This window comes from Pelecanus crispus, chromosome 2, assembly GCF_030463565.1.
Source record: "Pelecanus crispus isolate bPelCri1 chromosome 2, bPelCri1.pri, whole genome shotgun sequence".
NCBI classification, from domain to species: Eukaryota; Metazoa; Chordata; class Aves; order Pelecaniformes; family Pelecanidae; genus Pelecanus; species Pelecanus crispus.
This window is the reverse complement of record NC_134644.1, coordinates 39900895-39920207: the sequence shown is the minus strand read 5'-3', so window position 1 is coordinate 39920207 and position 19313 is coordinate 39900895. Positions and strand designations below refer to the sequence as shown.

The window sequence follows — 19313 nt, the reverse complement described above, 5'->3', positions numbered from 1 at the left end:
TGAGAGGAGAGCAGCAAAGCACCTCCTCGGCCAGGGCGCCGAGAGGAGCTGGGTCGCAGGCCTGAGAAGTCAGCGCGTTGGCCCCTGGCAAGGGCTGGGGGAAGGTACAGAGAGCCCAGCGTCAGCCCTGGGATAGCACCTTTGAGTCCGCTCACCGCGCCGCAGGGAGCGGGGCGTTCATTGGTGTTATTTTGTCAAGACAATCGCATCGTCCCGTCACCTGGCGGGTTCGGGCTTGGCGGCGTTCACGTAACGCAGCACGCGATCCGCCCGTCGGGCGGAGGTGCCAGGCTCCCCGCGGTGTCCGGTCAAGGCTGGGGAGGCCGCTGCCACGCACCTCCATGTCGCCCGTGGGGTCAAGCGAGGCCGACCCCGGCCGCGGGGCAGCCGCAGGCTCCGGCCGCCTGTCCTTGCCGGTGCCCCGGCCGCCTGTCCTTGCAGGTGCCCCGGCCGCACGTCCAGTGGCGGCTCCGGGGTCGAAGCTCTCCCGGGCTACTCGCCCCCCTGGGCGGCAGGGCCCGGGGCACCGCCGCCGTCGAAGACCTCGGGGCTGTCGGTCAGCAGGGAGGTGCGCACCTTCCGCCTCTCCTTGAAGCGGCCCGAGTGGGAGACGCGGAGGCTCCGGCGGTTGCCGCCGCCCGCCCCCGCGGCCTCGCCGCTGCTGAAGGCGGGGGGCTGCTCCTCCATGCCGCCGGGGCTGGCGGGGGCGGCGGGGGCCTCGCTGGCGGCGGCGGGGGGCGGCGGGGCGGCCGCCGCTTCCTTGTGCTTCTTCTTGCTGGTCAGCGACTTCCACCAAGGCGCCGCCGAGCTGCCCTTCACGCCGGCGCGGGGGGCGGCGGTGGCCGCGGCGCTGTCCGCCATCTCGGGCTCCTGCGGCGGGGGAGAGAGAGCGAGGGCGGGCTGGCAGCCGGGCACGCCGCCACCCCGCCCGCCGGGGCCCCTCCGCCGCTCGGGCCGGCGCCGGGAGCAGCCGAGGGCGGCGGGGACCCCCTCTTCCCCAGCACGGGGGAGGCGGGCGGCCCCGCAAGGCGGGCAGCGCTTCTGGGGGAGGTCCGCCCTTCACCCCGGGAGCTGCCGAGCAGGGAGCGGCGGGTCTCGCACGGGTGCGCGCGGGGGGGGATTTTGCGCTTTGCCGCTGGCCGGGCCCCGCTGACGGGCTCTGCAGGGCCGCCCCGCCTTCCCCTGCGCGGCTGACAGAGTTAAAATAAAGCCCCGGAGCTCAGCCGCTCCCGGCACTCGCCACCCCCCCAGCCCCAGCAGTGGACCCCGAGGCCCGGTACCCTGCGGCTGCTGCCTGCCCGCGGGCCGGGGCCGGGAGCCCGCGTTACCTCCCGGGGCTCCTGCGACGGGCCGCCGCTCCCCCGCCGGCTCCCGGCGCAACAGGTACGGGGGGCGACGCTGACCTGCGGGCGCCCGCCCGCTGCGGGAGCGCTCTCCTTCTCCCAGCGGGAAGCGCGGCCGCTCCTCCCTCCGCACGCCCCTACGGCCCCATCGCCGCGGCAGGGAAGGAGGGACGAGGCCGGCGGGGAGCGGCGGCCGGGCGGCTGTGCGGCGCGGCGGCAGGTGGCGGCCAGCCCCCGCGGCTCCCCCCCGTAGGCGGGGCGGCGGCCCGGCCGGCCCCGGGGCCGGGGCGGCTCCCGCTCACCTGCCCGGCTGCCGAGGGAGGCGGGGGGGCGGCCCCGCTGCGCAGCGCCGGGGCCTCGGGGCGGCAGGGAGGGGGTTGCGGGGCGGGGGAAGGTCGGTGTCCGCACCGGCGGGGGTGAAGAGACAGGGAGGAGGAGGAGGAGGGAGCCGGGGTGCAGGTGAGGCAGCACCGTGAGCGTGTAACGAGATCCAGGGCTGGCGAGGGTGGGTGCGGTGTTGTCGGCGTGCGTGGCTGACACAGGAACGCGTTTTGTTTGTCCACACGATGGATGCGCGTCGGTATTTTGTAGCCTTGAAGAAAACAGAATTGTCTTTCCTTGCCCACCTTTAAAAAAAAAAATGATCGTAGCTGACACGCTAAGAGATACGGTGCCGTCTAATATTTACGCTTGAACGGGCTTAGAAGTGGGACTTTGAATTTCTGTGTGATGATACACGGCCGTACAAATGCCTGTACCTTTTTTTTAATTCATCCAGAAAGGAAGAAAAAAGATTTGCTTGTGCCACGCTGTGTGTTAAAAATGGTGACTTGTTCTTTGGAGAACTATCCATGTAATATTGTTTTCATTCCTAACACCCCTTTGATCAGCTACACATTCGGTTCCTCAAGGATGCCTATGATCATATGCAGTTCGTGCAAGCAGTGGTATTTCAGCCTCCTCTTCTTTTGCAGATCAGCGTCAGCTACTTGCAGCTTCCCTGGATAGCCCATAAAGATAAGACGTATGGAAATCGGTGAAGGCAGGTTACAGAGGGAGAGGAGCCCAGGGTGTGCACTTACATTACTCTGTAGGTTGCTCTCTTCAGACCCAAAGGGTTTTGGACAAGGAAGCCTGCAACGCACACACACTTGAAAGCACTTTAAACTGTCTGTCGTACTAACTGATGTCATCAGGAAAAAAATCTCTCCTATGGAATAAACCAGTAACTTCCAGTAAGAAAAGATGGCCTTTACATTCCCTCCTAACAAGTAAGCAGCAGCCGTATTAAATGAATATAGCAACTAACTTCAGTGCATTGAAAGAGTCAATGGGTTATTTTACTTTCCTTTTTATATCAATGCTGTAAATATATGCATACTGAAGGAATGCAACAAGTACTGTTGCAGTAAGAAAGAGGCAGAACTTAAGAAATTACTAACAAGTAATTTTCTAAGATGCCTAGAACCAGGGCATTGGGCTCTGCTGGGCCAAAGATAGCAACAGATACAAGGTCAAGTTTCTCCCAGTGAGTATAACCTACTGCTATGCTACTCATTTGTATCTATGGAGAAAGAGAACACCAGCATCTCTCTGTATCTTGTGTCCCAGCAAAGTGCCTGGGAAAAAGGGAATTTATGGAGAAATAAGGGTAAATATTAAAAGTCCTTTACACAAAACATTACTGGTTGACATTTATAGCTTCCATTCTGGTTATAGGCTTACACAAAACATTTACCACGGTACTACTTGTTTATATTATTTTGATTACCGTAGATCTGACCTCTTAGCTCACATAATTCCAAACTTGCATCAAATCAGTGCGTTTTTTTTCAGTTCAGCCTGTTTCAAAGAATCTTACAACGTTAAGAGATTTGTCCTTCTTGACACTGCACTGAAAGCTGGGTCTACTGAAAGGGGACAGGCAGGTTGGAAAGCTCCGCAAGAGACGGTGCACGTGGGAGGGTGCTGCGGTGCTGCCGGCGTGTGTATGTGGCTGCACAGGAGAACAGCAGAACCTGCCCTGCATTTGAAAGTCACTGCTAGGAATCAGTCACAATATGCTGTTCCACAAGATTGTCACTAAGGTTAGTGTTTATACAAAACCAACTCTCACAGTGAAAATGTTATGTTCTGCCCCTTTCTTACTGCAACAGTACTTGTTGCATTCCTTCAGTATGCATATATTTACAGCATTGATATAAAAAGGAAAGTAAAATAACCCATTGACTCTTTCAATGCACTGAAGTTAGTTGCTATATTCATTTAATATGGCTGCTGCAGTTAAGTTCTGTCCTTTCTTTGCAGGAGGATAAAAATTAATGGGGTTTTGTAATCCCAGCTAGGGTGGATGTGCAGGATTCTAGCAGATGCCCCAGTATGCTGCAAAATAAAACTGTAGGGTCTTTTCTCCTGCATTGTAACATGCTCCTTTTGTGTAGGATTGGACCATATTGACATCGGGTCTCTTCATAATTCTGCAGGCTCTCCAAAATTCAGAAATACGCTGGTATTCTCAAGATTTAGGGTCCCAAAGACAAACTTTAATGTCAGCTCTCAAACTAACCTTACTTACACCACCTAAACTGTTACTGCAGTGAAAACAAAGAAAAAAAAAAGGTGTTTGTTGCTCTTCCCACCATCCATTTTCTAACCTTTGCAGACCCTACTGTGTTCCAGCTGAAATTGGGCTCTGGAAACCTTAGATTACCAAGCCACACCCTTACCTAACTGTGTTGAGGGGACCCATCTCTACTCGCAGTAGAAGGGAGGCACCGTCCACTGCAGTCATCAGCCTCGCTGACACCGTGGACTATGCAGTGTCCAGCTGCACTCTGGAACCTTTCAGTTTCCAAAACATAACAGCAACTTTCACCCCGGTATTAAATGCAGTTATAGTTATACCAAGGGGATCCAATGATGCCCTCAGAAGCATAAAGGGCACTAGTGAATATTGCTATCAGATCTCTTATTTACCCTGAAGCCCCAGACCATCCAGAAAATATATTGGACTTTGGAAACTTCGGATTCTCAGATGCTAACCTTAGGGCCAAGGACATGTTTGAGCCTGCTGTAGAAAAGAACATACGGCACCGGCACCTGAAAGAGCAGAGCTCTTCTTAGGTCCACGTTCCCAGCAATATTCAACAGAACAAAGAATTATTCCCCCTAGGCAGAATGGACAAAACTACACCAGTTTGTCTCCCTCCATAGTCCTCCAGCTTTATTGTAACAGGTTTTGCATCCTCAAACACTTCAATATACAACCACTCCTGATGTTACAGTCTAGGACATGCATTGGACCATCTTAGCCCTCAGGGTATGAAAATACCAGTTTGATGGGCTGCAACACAGCCCTTGCATTATTACAGGCACTACATCACAATTTTTGATTCAGTGCCTCTAGAAAAAACAGTACTCTCAAAGGCCACCATGGACCCCTCAGGGGACCTGTTAAGTACAATGTAGTGTGGACAGGGCAAGTCTGCGCCACTTGGCATGGGAGAGGCCCGTGACTCTATTTCATTGAGTGACACAGATGTAGTCCTTCCTAATCTTACCTCCAGCACTAGTGCGGACAATATCCTTGCTTACATGGACCCTAACAGTAGCTCTATGAAGGGAACTAGTCCTGCAGTGGAACGTAAGATGTTAGCATGCGTTAGTGCTAGTGCTCATCCTCATTCAATGGGAAGTTCAGCTTTGTTAATAAATCTGTCTCAGAACACAACCGATTCTGAAACTTTACCTTAACAATACCTGTACCTATAATGAAGCCCCAAAACTTCATCAAAACAGACCATAAACACAGCTTCTCAAACATTCAGTTCCCAACTAGCCACCAGCCTTTTCTTGTATCCCATGAATTCATCCCCACAGCAGAAGCAGAGTGTAAAAAGAGAAAAAAGGGTGTAGGCCCCTAACACCACCAGCCCTTTTCTTATGTCTGTATATCCAGCAGCAAACTCAGTCTGCTTCTTTGACTCCCAAATTCTAAACCCCATCTTCTCTCTCACCCTTACAGTATCTGGAGATAAAACTAAGGTCATATTCCTATAACAGAACATTAAAGATATTTGTGACTGTTGACATCAGTACCCTTCCTAGCTCTGCAGGCCTTGCAAAAAAGCAGTTCATCCCATAGCCATACTCCTGAACAGAGAACCCACACACTGAATAGAAAGACAGAATTGATCATTGTTGATACCAGTGTGCTGCAGCTCTTGCAACTTCAGTAACAACTCAGTTCTTTAGGCTTTAGATTTCCAAAGTCTATCCCTATTCGTACCTTAATTACAACTGTAAGACTCATGTCTACAACAAAAAACCCACCATAAATAACTGTCCCTTATTGACATCAGCCCTGTTTCTAATACTGAGGGCTGTGCAGCATCCGGTAACAATACATGTTCCTCAATATTTGGATTCCTAACCTAACTCTGTTACCTTGTTATGAACACCTATGGACCTCAGTCTCCTAACGTTCTTGGGCAGCAGCATGTGGTAAATAATATGGATCTTCATGCACATTGGTCATACCCATGCCTGCCCTATAGTAGAACAGAAAATAAGGTATGTTCAAATATTGCGAGCAGCAATTTGTGTTCTTCAAGATCTACAGTTCCAAACCCTACAGCTGACCCTACTCCTCATTCTAACCTTCATCTTAGTAGGAACAAATGGCTCATACTTTCGAGAAAAAGAGAGACCATTTTGACCCCCACCTTGTCAGGCCCTGCAGAACCCTGCAATGAAGGCAGCTTCCAGTGGTAAGCTTGGTTCCTGACATCCCCAAGTCTACTGTAAACTGAACCCTGACAGGTTCTCCACTTGGAACCCGTTGCTCGTTTCTATTGTAGCTTAAAAAGCACTGACTCCAACTGACACAAGCTTTCTTCTTAACTGCAGTCCTTACAACGTCCTGCAATAATCCAGGTCCTTCAGACTTTGAACTCCCAATCCTGGCTTTAGCTGTAGAATCAGCATAATTATATCCAGAATACCATGCCTACAGAGAAAGATAATGTAAAGTATGGCCCCCATGTAAGAACCATTGATGTCCTAAATCTGCAAGCCCTAGAGCATTCAGCGATAATCATAGTTCCCTAAGGTTCAGATTCCTGAATCTTAACCATGATCTTTACTTTAATCAAGGAATTAATCTCTACAGCTAAAGAACATAAAACGTATTGACACTCACTCTTATCTTCATGAGCCCTATAGTCTCTTCATTCCCTTTAGATAGCTGTAGGGGATGTAGCAATGTAATTCTGCTTTGAAGATCCAGTTAGATGGCATTCTTCTCCTTGTATAAGTGTTTTGAACTACCTTCCTACTCAGAGTTTTCATCAGTTCCTGGTTATTGGCAGGGGGGGTCTGTTCGCCTTCACATCTTCTTCCTCCTTTTTCTGCAGCCCTTGAGTCCGTACTTGTCAATAAACAAACAAGGCGGCAGCCAGACAGGCTCCTGTGGCTTGTGCCCTTTGAGCAAGGTTTGGGGAGAGTGCAGCAGCGAAGGAAAATGTTGTAGCCTTTCCAGCTGCTGCCACTTTGAGGAGCTTGAACAGCTGGAGAAGTGCCCACTTATGGACCCTTCCATGAGCCTTCCTCCCATCCCCATCTCCTTTTCTGTCCTCTCCAGCCCCTTCTCAGACAGCAGGGCAGTACCTACCCAGCCATTAGCAGGATCAAGGGAGCAGGCTGCCTTTGCCCTGTCTGTACTGTGTTGGGGGGGAAGCGATACTGGCAGCAGCTGAAGGTACAGCAGAAGAGGCGGTCGGCTGTCTTCATCTCCAGGTGGGAGGGAGGGGGACAGAGCAGCAGAGAGCCTAGCTGCGTTAGGAAAACGCTCTCCCTCCGGACATGTGAGTCCAGGCGGGGCCCTGTGCAAACATAGTTAATCATCTCGCAGTGTCTCATTTGTACAGGTGTGCACTGTGCAGTGTTTGAGCTTATCATAAAAGAGAAGACACAGTTGCTCCGTGTGCTCTGCAAGCCGCTGTCAGTACCTACCTTCACTTTCACCTCCTCGCAATGACTTTAAGCCTTCCTTCAGCCCAGCTCTGTATTACCCCAGGCACTCCTGGCACGTCTCCGATACCTTACCAAGACCAGAATTTTGCCCAATACTACACCTGCAATCCCTCCTCCCTCCTGTATCCTAAATTTGACAGTAATGCACAGCTCAGGTCTTTCAAGCACCTTGTTTCAGGAGAGATCCCAAACTTGCTATATTCCTTCCCAGAGTCTCAGGCCAAGTGCCCCTGCAGCTCTGTCTCCTTCATTAAGCTCAATGTGTGAGCTTTGAGACTGTTAAGTGTATAGGAAAGTGTAGTCTTACCTCTTGCGTAGAAATAAAATGAATGTGGTACCAATTCACCCAGTTTTGTGCTCTGTTAGACCCATTCTGTAGCTTAATCTGACATCAGCTCGCCGAATTGAGAGCAAATCTGTGTCTCCTTTGTAACTTCATTTTAAAAAGCTTTTCTTTGGACACAGTATCTGCACTTACGCTCTTTGTTTCTCTTTTTTTTTGCAAATTCTTCTCCTTCCCAGTAATTTCTACATCCTTTGTCCCATTCCAATGGTATTTGACAGTGGGAGAAAGATAAAATTAAGTTTCACAACAACTGGTCTCTGGGTAGAGGAGCCCCAGATCGGTGTCTCAGTTGAGGAAACCCTTCAGCAGTTCCCTGTTTGATCTTGCCTGCCAGCTGCCTTTTCAGTACACGTGTGCTTTGGAGTCAGACACAGCACATGCTGCCTCGTCTCCAGTGCGACATTCTCAGGAAACAATTCCTTCGCTCAGTTGCCCTGGCAGGCTCAAAATATTTAAACCTGATGGCAATGAGTCTCGCAAAGACAGAGGTATAAAGATGAAATTTCAACTGTTCCACCACACTTTGGAAAAGTTACTACCTTACAAACCATTAACTTCATGTCATGTTTTACTCATCGTGGCTAAGACACTTCTGCTTTATGGGAGGCAAGTCGTCTCACCCCGGTAGCTCCAAGGACGAGCTGTAAGGGGGTACAGAGTTGCACCCATCATACCAGAAGATGGGGCTAGCTGAATGGCAGATGGGAAGCACGGGTGGATGCCAGCAGTAGGGGACTGCTGTCTCACCTGCAGCACTCCACCAAAGGCCTTCTCCAGTAGCTGGAGGGGAACAAGGTTCCTGCCGAACGTCCAGTTGCACACAGGCTCCAGTGCAGCCAAACACAAGTATCTCACCTGCTTCCAAGGAGCAGAGCTGCATTCCACTTGAGATAAAAGGAGCTAGCAGGGAAGTTACATCAGCTCAAACACAGACTCCTGGAGCATCTTTCAAATGACTCTTACTACCCTCTAGGAGTGCCTCATGTGAGATACGTCATCACACTCTGTTGAATGCTTTGAAGCAAAGGGAAGAACCAGTCAGACACATTTTTTCTGTGTACTGGAGTATAGGCTTGCATTACAGAGCTACGTGTTTTTTCTTCTGCTTTAGCAATCAGTTTTGCAGAGAAAAGTCTGCTGGCTGTTGATTTCCTTGAATGGTGAATTTGGAACAGAGGCGATCGGATCTCAGAGTTGCTGCTCAGCCCCAGGTGCAGCAGTGATGGCCACAGTAAGTCTGACATAAGAGATGACGTGTGAGCAGCACTAAGGAAGCATGGAGGGGACAGGGTCCTTTCACCTCCACACTCAGCACGCCCCTGAGGACACTGGCCATCAGTTAGCCGAGACAAACATGGACAATTCATTAGATATTTGTGTTTTAAGATGCGGAATCATACTCTTCCCTCCGTTCAGCAGATTAGAAACTTCTGCCCTCCAAAGACACTATGCATGGGTATTTCTAAACACACTGCTTTGTACTGTCATCGAATCCTTAGGACGGGGCATGCGTTGAAGACCCCAGACTGCGAGACATGTCAAAGCTACCAGTTTGCTCATGGTATAGGGAAAAGAAGACACAGAATTAGAATGGACTGTTTGTCTTCCTGCAAAAATAAAAAATCGTACTAAAATACCGTTCCTGCCTTAAAAAAAAAGCTCATTACTGAACTGACCAGAAAAAATAAAGAAAATCATTGTTAGTCAAATGTCTGCATTGAAGGGAGTGGAAAAGTGCTCTGATGGCATTGATTCTTGGCAGTTGATTGGATTGATACTGTGATTTGTTGCTTGCTTGAAGTTTTACGCAGAGGTGATTCAGGATGGTCGCAGAAAGTAAAGTGTGCATAGGCTTGGCTGTGGTACTATGGGCGCCCAAGTACCAATCTGAAACTGCTGACATTCAGTAAAACTGTTCTAAGTTTTCCAAGTAGGAAAGTTTCCAGCAATGTCAGGATGGTAATTAGCAATTGATTTTCATTTGGCAGCTTGCCATGTGGTCAGAATGGCAGACACCAGAACTCTTTAACACATTTAATGGGATTTTTCCTTCCATTTACACTATCATAAATTACAAAGCATATTTCACTTCACAAAATAAAACCATTTCCAGATCATTTTTATGACAGTATTAAGTAGTACATAACCTACAACAAATAGTCCTGTACAAGGCAGGAGGATCTATGGAAGTATTGGGAACTCAGACTATTTAGCATTTGATCTGCAATCTGGGTTAATCTATCTAGCCCTTACTTATTTCTCTAGAAGACGACAAGTTTACAGTCATACCCTCCACCTCCCTTCGTTATCATAGTTACACATATTTTTCAATTTGAATAGAAACATGTGCTCCCTGAAATAATTCAGGAAACCGCATCACTGAGTTACCAAGCATATGATACAAATGATCAAGATGAAGGATTATTACAATTTTTTTTTTTTTGTATTGAAAATTGAGTTTGGTAGTAAAGTATGTTGATTTTCTATACTTGCAGAAACATCTCATGCTGAGAAACAGTTTTAACATTAGGAATAAGTTGCAGTTAGACTATGAACTCTGTAGGTCAATGTTTGTGAGGGGAGAAAAATATTAAAATTTGGTAATAATTAAATTTACCAACTCCCACATTTCCTACACATTCTTTCTTTCTTTTTTTTTTTTAAAAACAAACCATCAGGAAACACATTCAAGATAAATACCTACATTTTTAGCAGATTTACTGTACGTTTATAAATACAGAAACATGACAAAACATAACTCGATTTTTACAGAAAAACCAAATCCTTCATAATTAACCCAAAAAGGTGCTAACTTTTCAACAAGGCCAGAAAATATCCAGTGTCCCAGCATCACTTAACTTACATATTACTGTAATCCAAGAAAAACCTGGCATATGAAACTGATACTACCGCCAGGACTTTTGAAAAATTCTCAATACCATATTTTACATGGGAGTAGAAAAAGAAAAGAAGAGAAAATACTATATGTTTTGGGAAATATCAAATGGCTAAAAGTGTACAATCTTAGGATGCTAGTGCCTAAATGCAAAGAAACCTAAGGAAAGCTGGAATACACACAAGAAAAGAATTCTCCTTTAAAACATTTGCAATGAAAGAGGTATGTCAGGATAATACTGCATTAGTGGTAATTGTTTTCAATATATCATAGCAAAAATGCAGGAAAGAATTGCGTGGAAAATAATCAATGCACCGCATTGATTTATAGTTTGCTAAAATAAAATGCCATTCTTTCAGCTAGGTAAAGCAAAAATATCTTTATAATATAGGTTCTGTTTCACAATTGACATATATAATTATGTCTCATGGAGAGGGAAATGTATAGGCGTATACAAGAAACACTGATTAAGTACCTTTTTGCTTCTCTAGCCATATTAAAATATGTTGTGTTTCTTAATAAGTTAACAATAAAACTGTTTGCAGCTTCTCAAAACAAATATACATCTGAGGCAAGGCAAAAGATACAAGGTAAGAGGATTTTTTCTGACCTTTTTTTTCCCTTCTACAAAGAGGCATATGTCTATGAGACATAGGCGTTCCCTAAACATTTTGGCATCCGTCTGCAACTTTGCAGAAATTGAAGTGCATTCAAGGAACTTTTCCTTTATGTTTAAAAAAATTTAAAGAAATGTTGTTTTTCCTTCAAACTAACTATTTTAAAACAAGTGGCTTTGAAGATACACCTCTCTTTGTCTAAAAGAGAACATCTTCGTTTTCTATTAAAATCTGCACAATTAACTTCTGGTACCGCATGTCATTCAGTGTAGCAAGGGTACTGTCCTCTGGAGGTCTCATTAAAGTAGGCCCAAACACTATTCCCAGGTTTTCAGCATTCATAAAATTCTCCTTTTCATGCAAGGTAACCCTAAAATAAAAAGAGAGAGGAAAAAAAAAAAGTAAGTAGTTGTTTACTTCCCAGAAGAAAAGACTATATGCATCTTAATATGTAGTCCTGCTTCACATCAAGCATTGGTAGATAATGACATTTTTCAGTAACCATTTTTACTTTCCCTCAATATAGTATCTGCTTCCACAGCACGTAGAATGCAACTACAGTGGGGCTGTGGTTTCTAGTGCCTTTAAACACCCCTCCTGTGACTCTTAACTGATTTTTCCATGTAGCTGTTCGTTCGGGTATAAGAATTACTGGCAATTGCTTTTTTGAAAAGCATAATAATGATTTAAATGATAATGTATGGAGCAGTCCTCTACTCTACAGTAACTACAGTTCTCTGGCGTGTTGTACTTGGTGTGCGTCACACTCGAGGTGCAGATATGCTTCCCGAATATGAACCCAGATTTTCTTTTGATTACCAGCAACACCCATGCTTCCAGCCTGCAGGAAGCCACACGTTCACACATTTCTGCCTTGCTGGCTGCCTCAGGCCAGCCAACAGCTGAGTGACTCTGATTACTCGTTACACTTCGGGAGCGTGCCGAATCCTGGAGCAGTCCAGAGAGCTGGCTTGCGAAAGTCAGACTGCTACAAATGGCATCTATCCTCAACAGAGATACTTCTAGGAAGGAGCCTGGGCTGTTTTGTTCCCTGATGCAGGTCATATCATGTAAATACAAAAAAAGGTAGGCTACATGTGGCTGGAGCAAACACAGGCTGCCAAGGATGCAGAGAAGTCATCCCTTAGGCTTGCTGGAAAATACCTCTGTGCAAGTGTACGTGTAACACTCTGCTTTCCATCTGTGGCTGTATGCAGCAGAGATGTTGAAGAGCTATGCAATGCCACGTGCATCTTACTAGCACCTCTGCGTGGGCCTGTGGGGCTTCTTGCATGGCCTGGGGCGAACACAGAGAAGATGCAGCGGCACAGCTTCACTGCAACGTCAGCATGCATGGAGTTGTATGTATTTCGCCACAGGGGGGACTGCTCATGCTATTTTACTTCCTCCAATGCTGAGCAAAAAGTTATCGGAAAGAATGTTCCCTTTGACTGAAGAAAACAATTAATTAATTGACTGACAAGCTCATTTTTCATTGCTGATATTGTCCTCTTCTGGATTTTCCTGACTACACTAGGTTATTCTTTCAATGGAGGAGGAAGAAAGACAATAAAGACAATAAACAGTTTCAGGGAAGGTAGCTCTAATTTTTCAAAAGCAATACAAAACTTACTCAACTTTGATTGAGCTCAATTTAGTGTCCCTTCCATTTGATAGAGGAATATGAAGTGCTTTAAACAGCAACTCAGTGCCGTTTCTTTTCTGTCGCGAAACAGCGCTGGTGTAGAGGCTGTGATCCTGTAGTGATCTTGCAGTCTATGCATAAACCAACGCCCTGACACCAGTGCATGTTTTCTCCGTGCAAGAAGAGCCCTATGCGGCTGTGTCCTGGTTTCAGCTGGGATACAGTTAATTTTCTTCCTAGTAGCTGGTATAGTGCTATTTTAGATGTAGTAGGAGAATAATGTTGATAACACACTGATGTTTTAGTTGTTGCTAAGTACTGCTTATGCCAGTCGAGGACTTTTCAGCTTCCCGTGCTCTGCCAGGTGCACAAGAAGCTGGGAGGAGGCACAGCCAGAACAGTTGACCCAAACTGGCCAAAGGGCTATTCCATACCATATGACATCATGCTCAGTATATAAACTGGGGGGGGGGGTTGGCCGGGGGGCAGCGATCGCTGCTCAGGGACTGGCTGGGCATTGGTCAGCAGGTGGTGAGCAATTGCATTGTGCATCACTTGTTTTATATATTCTTTTATCATTGTTATTATTATTATTACTTTCTTTTCCTCTGCTGTCCTATTAAATCACCTTTATCTCAACCCACAGGTTTTACTTTTTTTCCCAATTCTCTCCCCCATCCCACTGGGGCGGGGAGGGTGAGCGAGCAGCTGCACGGTGCTTAGTTGCCAAGCGGGGTTAAACCACAACAGCCTGGAATTGGAACTCTATGTTTAATCTACAGGGCAGCAGAGTTTGAACCTAAAGGATCCTTCCCTCTTTCGCGTTCATCTCTTTCCGACAGATTCTCCATAGGAACTGACATGCACTTGATTTCCATGCAGACACTGAAAGCTATGATATGGGAAATGAGAGGAAATTCATTTTGTGACCTGCAGGTATTTGAGAGAGAAAGCTTAACCAGCTGTTTGGACTATTTTTGTCTCATCAGTAGTTCAGCTCAACAGCTGAACCAAAGCCTGTACTGCAGTTCATGAAAAAGAAGAAAGGCAAGTCAATACTTGGCTATCAAAAATTTGCTGCCGGGACATGAAAGTACTGGTTCTGTATACAGGTTGCTTGTCTACAGACTCCATGGACCTTCTTAAAAGCCAACATGGCTCATCCTGAGATGCCCATGCATGTGTGCTGACAAGGGTGGGTGTTTGCACATCTCATTTCTGCAGAGTCCAAAGAAGCTCCGGTATACCCAGGTAATGTCTCATTGAAAGGTAAAATTACTCAGTTGTAATGACCGGAGCTGATTCAAAATGAGGAAGGGTCTCTGCATAATGAGAACCTGATTGAGCGTGAACTGCACTTCACACAAGCTCTCTGATGCAATTTTACGTGAGTTGAGGTCTTCCACGTTGGCATTAATATTGCAGAATAGAGCAGATCAAACCCAGAAAATACTCCAAATTTGCAACCATGCTGCAAGTAGTGGGACAACTACAAAGATATCAAAAATGAAATTTAGGCACTTTTGAAAATTTTGTATGTTTTATGACTAAAGAAGCTTTGGAAAGCAAATGAGGCAGAGTGTGTTTGAAACCAAAAGAGATAGGAAATAACTGGTAAGAGCCTGTATTGCTTTTACTAGTTGTATAAAAATAGGCCCCGCTTGATTCTTGGCTTAACTGTGATGCGAGCAAACAACTCGTAAGAGACAGCTCTTTCCTTTTAGGGTTATCGTTCAGGAAGACAAATCAGGAGGTAAGGGGAGGCAGAAGCAAAGCATGATCAAGTGACTTGCTGCAGCACATCTAGGACATTTCTAAAGTACCTACCATTCTGGTATTTTTCAGATATTATCTGCCTCAGAGAAACATGGCGAATCTCAATTAACTCTTCAAAGGCTTGCAGTGATCTGCCAGCAATAGGATCTGTGCTATATACGTGCATAGCTTATATGCTTTATGCAAACACAGCTTGCCTGTTTATTTGTAACATTATTGTTTTAGTGGCAGTGCCCTAATGGAAGCTTTATTGGTACTTTCAGTAATATCTTTCAAAGCAGAAAATTGTTATGCTCTTCAAGAATTATCCTACATGCCAATTAACCCACTTTTTGAGATGAATCATTAGGTATCTAAGCGTCTCGTAGTGAGCAGCAGGGAGTAACATCAACACTTCATGTATTGCTTCTAGTCGTTCATCAGGATTGGAGATTTCTGTAAAAACACCAAACAGGATTAATGTTAATAGGACATTCCACTTGTAAACACCAATAATTCAGGAAGCTAAGTTATTATTATGAAGTCATTTACAAGCCATTGACTGTGCTTGGACGGATAAATATTAAACTCATAAACATGGAGCTTATCAGCAACTTCTGTATCCTCAAAAAAAAAAAAAAAGGCTTTACAAAGAAATCAGCAACAAGGACTACCCAACAGTTGTCTCATGGTCTGTAGCTCTGTCTACAGGCCCGTATAGGTACATAGTACATCCGAGCTTCATTAAGTGCTTCCTAATAATCTGCCTGGAACTGACTCTTTAAAATCTTACATAAGATTACTTCCATTAGCCTTCAACACCAGATGGGAGGGTGGATATATCCTTTAAGAGACTGCACTTGAATATATAAGTTTAGCTAGAGATTGAAGTGACATGGAATTACATAAACGAAGATTTCCGAACGTCTTTAAATAGGTAGGTATCAGTGATCAGAGAGCATCAATGCTCATTTGGCAATCTCTCCAAAAGTCTGAGCAGGATTTACATGTATTTTACATGAAAAGTATGGATTCCTAAGCTGTGAACTGAGCCAGAGTTATATTTGCTGCATGACTTTTGATACAAATGGCACCAGGAGCTTGAAATTTTAGAAGATTAAGAATCTTTATGTCCTGCTTTTAAGAGATTGGTGTATCGATGTGATAGGAAATGCTTCCTCTGGGCATGTTCTTCATAGGACTAGTGATGGGCAAGAATAATTTCTCTGCCAGGGAGGAAGAGGAGAGCGCAGGGGAGAGGTATCTGGGATTGCATGGGGAGTGCGTGGTGGGGTAAGCCAGAGGGGAAGGGAAGGCAGCACAGTTGCACAGACTCTTCCTGCTGCTTATCCATACACTGGGTGCCATTTCAAAATTACTAAGGCTACTTTTTAAAGAAGAAAGCATGCTACTTCTTAGACACTTCAGGTCTTGGACATTTTATGCTAATAATCTGATTTTGATACAATCCACCTGGTGGGTTTTCCTGAGTAACTATCATTACATGGAAGGCTGTGCCCCAGAGAGCAGAATCTGAGGCAAATCTCAGCTCTCTCTGCCAACATTATGGCAATGAATGCTGCTGTCCTCTCCTCTCCTCTCTCTGGTAGCATGCACCCATGACCTGCTGGCTCTGGGCGGGGGGTACCTGCACAGGGCTCCTGTCTGGACATGGGTTCGATACCGTAGGACCTAATGACCAGTGGATGCGCCTGAACTGTGGGGCAGGTGTGGTTTGTGGCGTGCCTCATTGCTCTGATCCCTCACCGACTGAAGGAGGGGACGCGCTTGTCAGCGGTGCGGATTTGTTGCCAAAGGAGGCCACGATAGAGGATATAGGGAAAATGGTGGGGAAATGGGAAGCACCCTCAAGGCTCACACTGTTCACTCATCCTTGACCCGTCACGGATCACCCAGTCTTGCATGCGTCTGCGGCCGTGACACCAGCCCTGGGATGGTGTACCTGCATGCTGTCCCGTCTGCAATAACATTCAGGCAAAAGTTTCATGTGAAAGAAGGATGTGGCAGAGAAGTAATGAACAGAACACCACCCTTGCTTCCAATTTGTTGTCTGTCTTTTCTTTTTCTTTAACATGGACTGCTTTATGGATGGGAAATGTAATTAAAGGTTGGTACAAATTACTATGCAATACTTACTTGCTGCCTCTATGAACTTGGAATAGGTGTCGTAGGTGATCACAGGAATCGGTAGGTCTCTGAAGTATAGCTTCAGTGCTCCGGTAATGATGTTTATGTCTGGATAAATACTGGCAGAAATATCAGCCTTGTCACCATCTAGAAGAGGAGGAAGAAATCTTTTTGAAACCAGGCTAAATTTGAATGAAGCAAGGCTAGGCTTCTAATTCAGATTTATTGTGTCCAACCTGACAAGAAAAAACAACGTGAAAGCATTTGGAAGGCTTAAATGAGAATATATTGCTTCCAAATTTACAGTATATGAATGAGGAATGGTAGTTTCTTTATCTTTTAGTAAACAATTTATTTGCTTACATCTTCTGGAGAGGCTGGTGATTACATCAACAATATCTGCAGTGTACCATCTCACATATAATGTTTTAATGTTGGATGAAAAATCATGATAATAATATATAATAATAATGAATTTGGCCCATTTATTTGCTGAAAACAAGCTATTAATAACTTGTTCTGATGTTGTATTTTGTATCCACAGATCAATGCACAGGAGTATGAACCATTCTTTTCATTTTCACTTGGGGAAACAGAAGCACAGAGTAATAACATAAATTTCCAATGACCCTCAGGAGACCAGTAGGAAAAATCAGAGTAAACATCCAACTCTTTTAAGTCCTGCACCAGTCTATCTATACTGATTAGCTAGGAAGAAAGCCACCTTATTTTCTGGATGTCCTCTAATGTCTTCATATTTGACTTATTTATTTATAGCAAAGATTTGAATTTAAATAGACATGCTATGGCATTTAGCTATACAATTTATTCTGCAATGTGCATCGCAATTTGTTAAATGAATATGGATACTTGTAATGGCTGAACAGCTAAACAGATGAATTATGCAACTGAAATGACATACATTTTGTTTGCCACATATTGTAACACAGTTAGTCAGAACTCCATTACGGAGCACTTTTAATCACATGAGCTTAGCATTTGCAAGTGTTGCTGTTAAGCCCTTGACCAGCGCATGGCTTGCAACAAGTGAAATTACAAGAACCAACAGCCAGGCTGGATCACTATTATTTTTCAAGTTCAAATGACTACATCTGTTCTGTACTACCTAGTACCCTTATACCCACATTTTTCTCTGGACCAAGAAATTCTGCTGTCCTCCCCTCCTGGGGCCTGGCCTTGGCAGTCTTCTAGTAGAAAGATGGGGTAGGACACTGGTCAAACAGGGGCTGAGGCCCCTAGATTTAATCCCCAGCTTTACCTCAGGCTTCTTTGAGATCAGTTATACCCCGTTATCCTTATTCCCCACCTTTCAAGTGAGGATAATGGCGCTTCCCTTGCAGGAGGTGGTGAAGATCAGGACTAATAGGGTGAGTGGGGCGATGTGAGGTTATGCCTGCTTGAACAACGGAGAGGAGTTTGTTTGTATCTGCCAGGAGGTGCAAGCACAAGCTTGGGCTGTTACCACTGAGGTGCTGACATGCTGTAAAGCCATCGCCTTACTTGTCTCGCAATAACTAGTGCTTGTAGACGTGCCCTGATACAGACAGATGAGTGGGTGTGCTTGATATGCGGCATCTAAGATGGTGATAAAGGCTTACACAGCAGAGTAAAAGAGTTTATATTGATTGTAGACATTTTATACAAACCTATAGCATTAATCTTGACGGGATACGTGCTGTCCAATGTATGCACATAATTCTCATTAAGACTAATAGCACTACATGTTCTCATCAAGAGGAGATTATATGCTTAAGTGTTTAAAACAAGCAGCCTTTCTTGATGCAGCTGCGCAGTCCGAATACATCCATCAGCATTTAATTTAATACAGCATCAATAAGCCCTAGGAGGATGTTTACATTGCCCCAATCTTTTGTTTAATCCACACGTTCCAGGCACGGTAGCATTAGTCTTGTAAAGCTTTGTGCGGAGAGCTCTATTTAATTGATGGACGCTGAGCATTCAAAATGCTCCACTGAAAACAGATACCTCCAAGGAGCCAGCAGCTGCATCAGAACAGATATAGCAAAGCAGAAGGTTGCATCTATTATCCAGGTCACCAGTACACTAAATGGAAGTGTTATTTATTTAGTACTTTTACAAAGCAGCCCAGCAAGCTTCCTTAAAGGGGCACTTCAGCTAGAGGTACTTCAACCTACAATGTACTGCAAACATACCTCTTATTTGCATTTGTATTATATAAGTATTTGCTTACTGTAGGAAAAATGCATTAATTCCCAAGTCAAAGATTTTTCTCTTCACTTCAGAGACAAAGGTACACCCATTGGAAATGCACTGAACATTATTTTAAAGTGAGTGCAACAATATATCTGTTATAATATACCTACACATTTCTGCAGTGGATATGTAGGGGAAGGTGGACTTTTTTTTTCCTTTGGTAGATTTTGGATTGTCTTTTTTTTTTTTTCCCCTCCCTTTCAGTTTCAGCAATTGAAGGCCCTTGGCAGGATGCACTTATTCTTATCCTCACCAAATTCCTGGATTTGTATTT

At 45.4% G+C, this 19313-nt stretch overlaps 2 protein-coding genes across 8 annotated transcripts in view; both read right to left on the bottom strand.

Annotated features, from left to right (window-relative positions):
- Window positions 1-492: 492 nt before the first annotated feature.
- PRR15 (proline rich 15) lies at window positions 493-861 on the bottom strand. Its single transcript, XM_075706496.1, has one exon. The coding sequence runs from the start codon at window positions 859-861 to the stop codon at window positions 493-495; it is 369 nt and encodes a 122-aa protein (XP_075562611.1).
- An 8880-nt stretch (window positions 862-9741) lies between these two features.
- Window positions 9742-19313, bottom strand: part of CHN2 (chimerin 2) — a 172864-nt gene continuing 163292 nt past the window's right edge. For 4 of the 7 annotated variants that reach the window (XM_009485802.2, XM_009485803.2, XM_009485807.2 and 1 more), the window contains 2 exons: window positions 14986-15091; window positions 9742-11605 (listed from right to left, as the gene is read on the bottom strand). In XM_009485802.2, the coding sequence (XP_009484077.2) occupies window positions 11434-11605; window positions 14986-15091 (278 nt within the window). In that variant the 3' untranslated portion in view covers window positions 9742-11433. Of the gene's footprint in view, window positions 11606-14985; window positions 15092-16792; window positions 16931-19313 lie in introns of all 7 variants that reach the window. The other 3 variants (XM_075728238.1, XM_009485805.2, XM_009485804.2) reach the window with 1 other exon arrangement.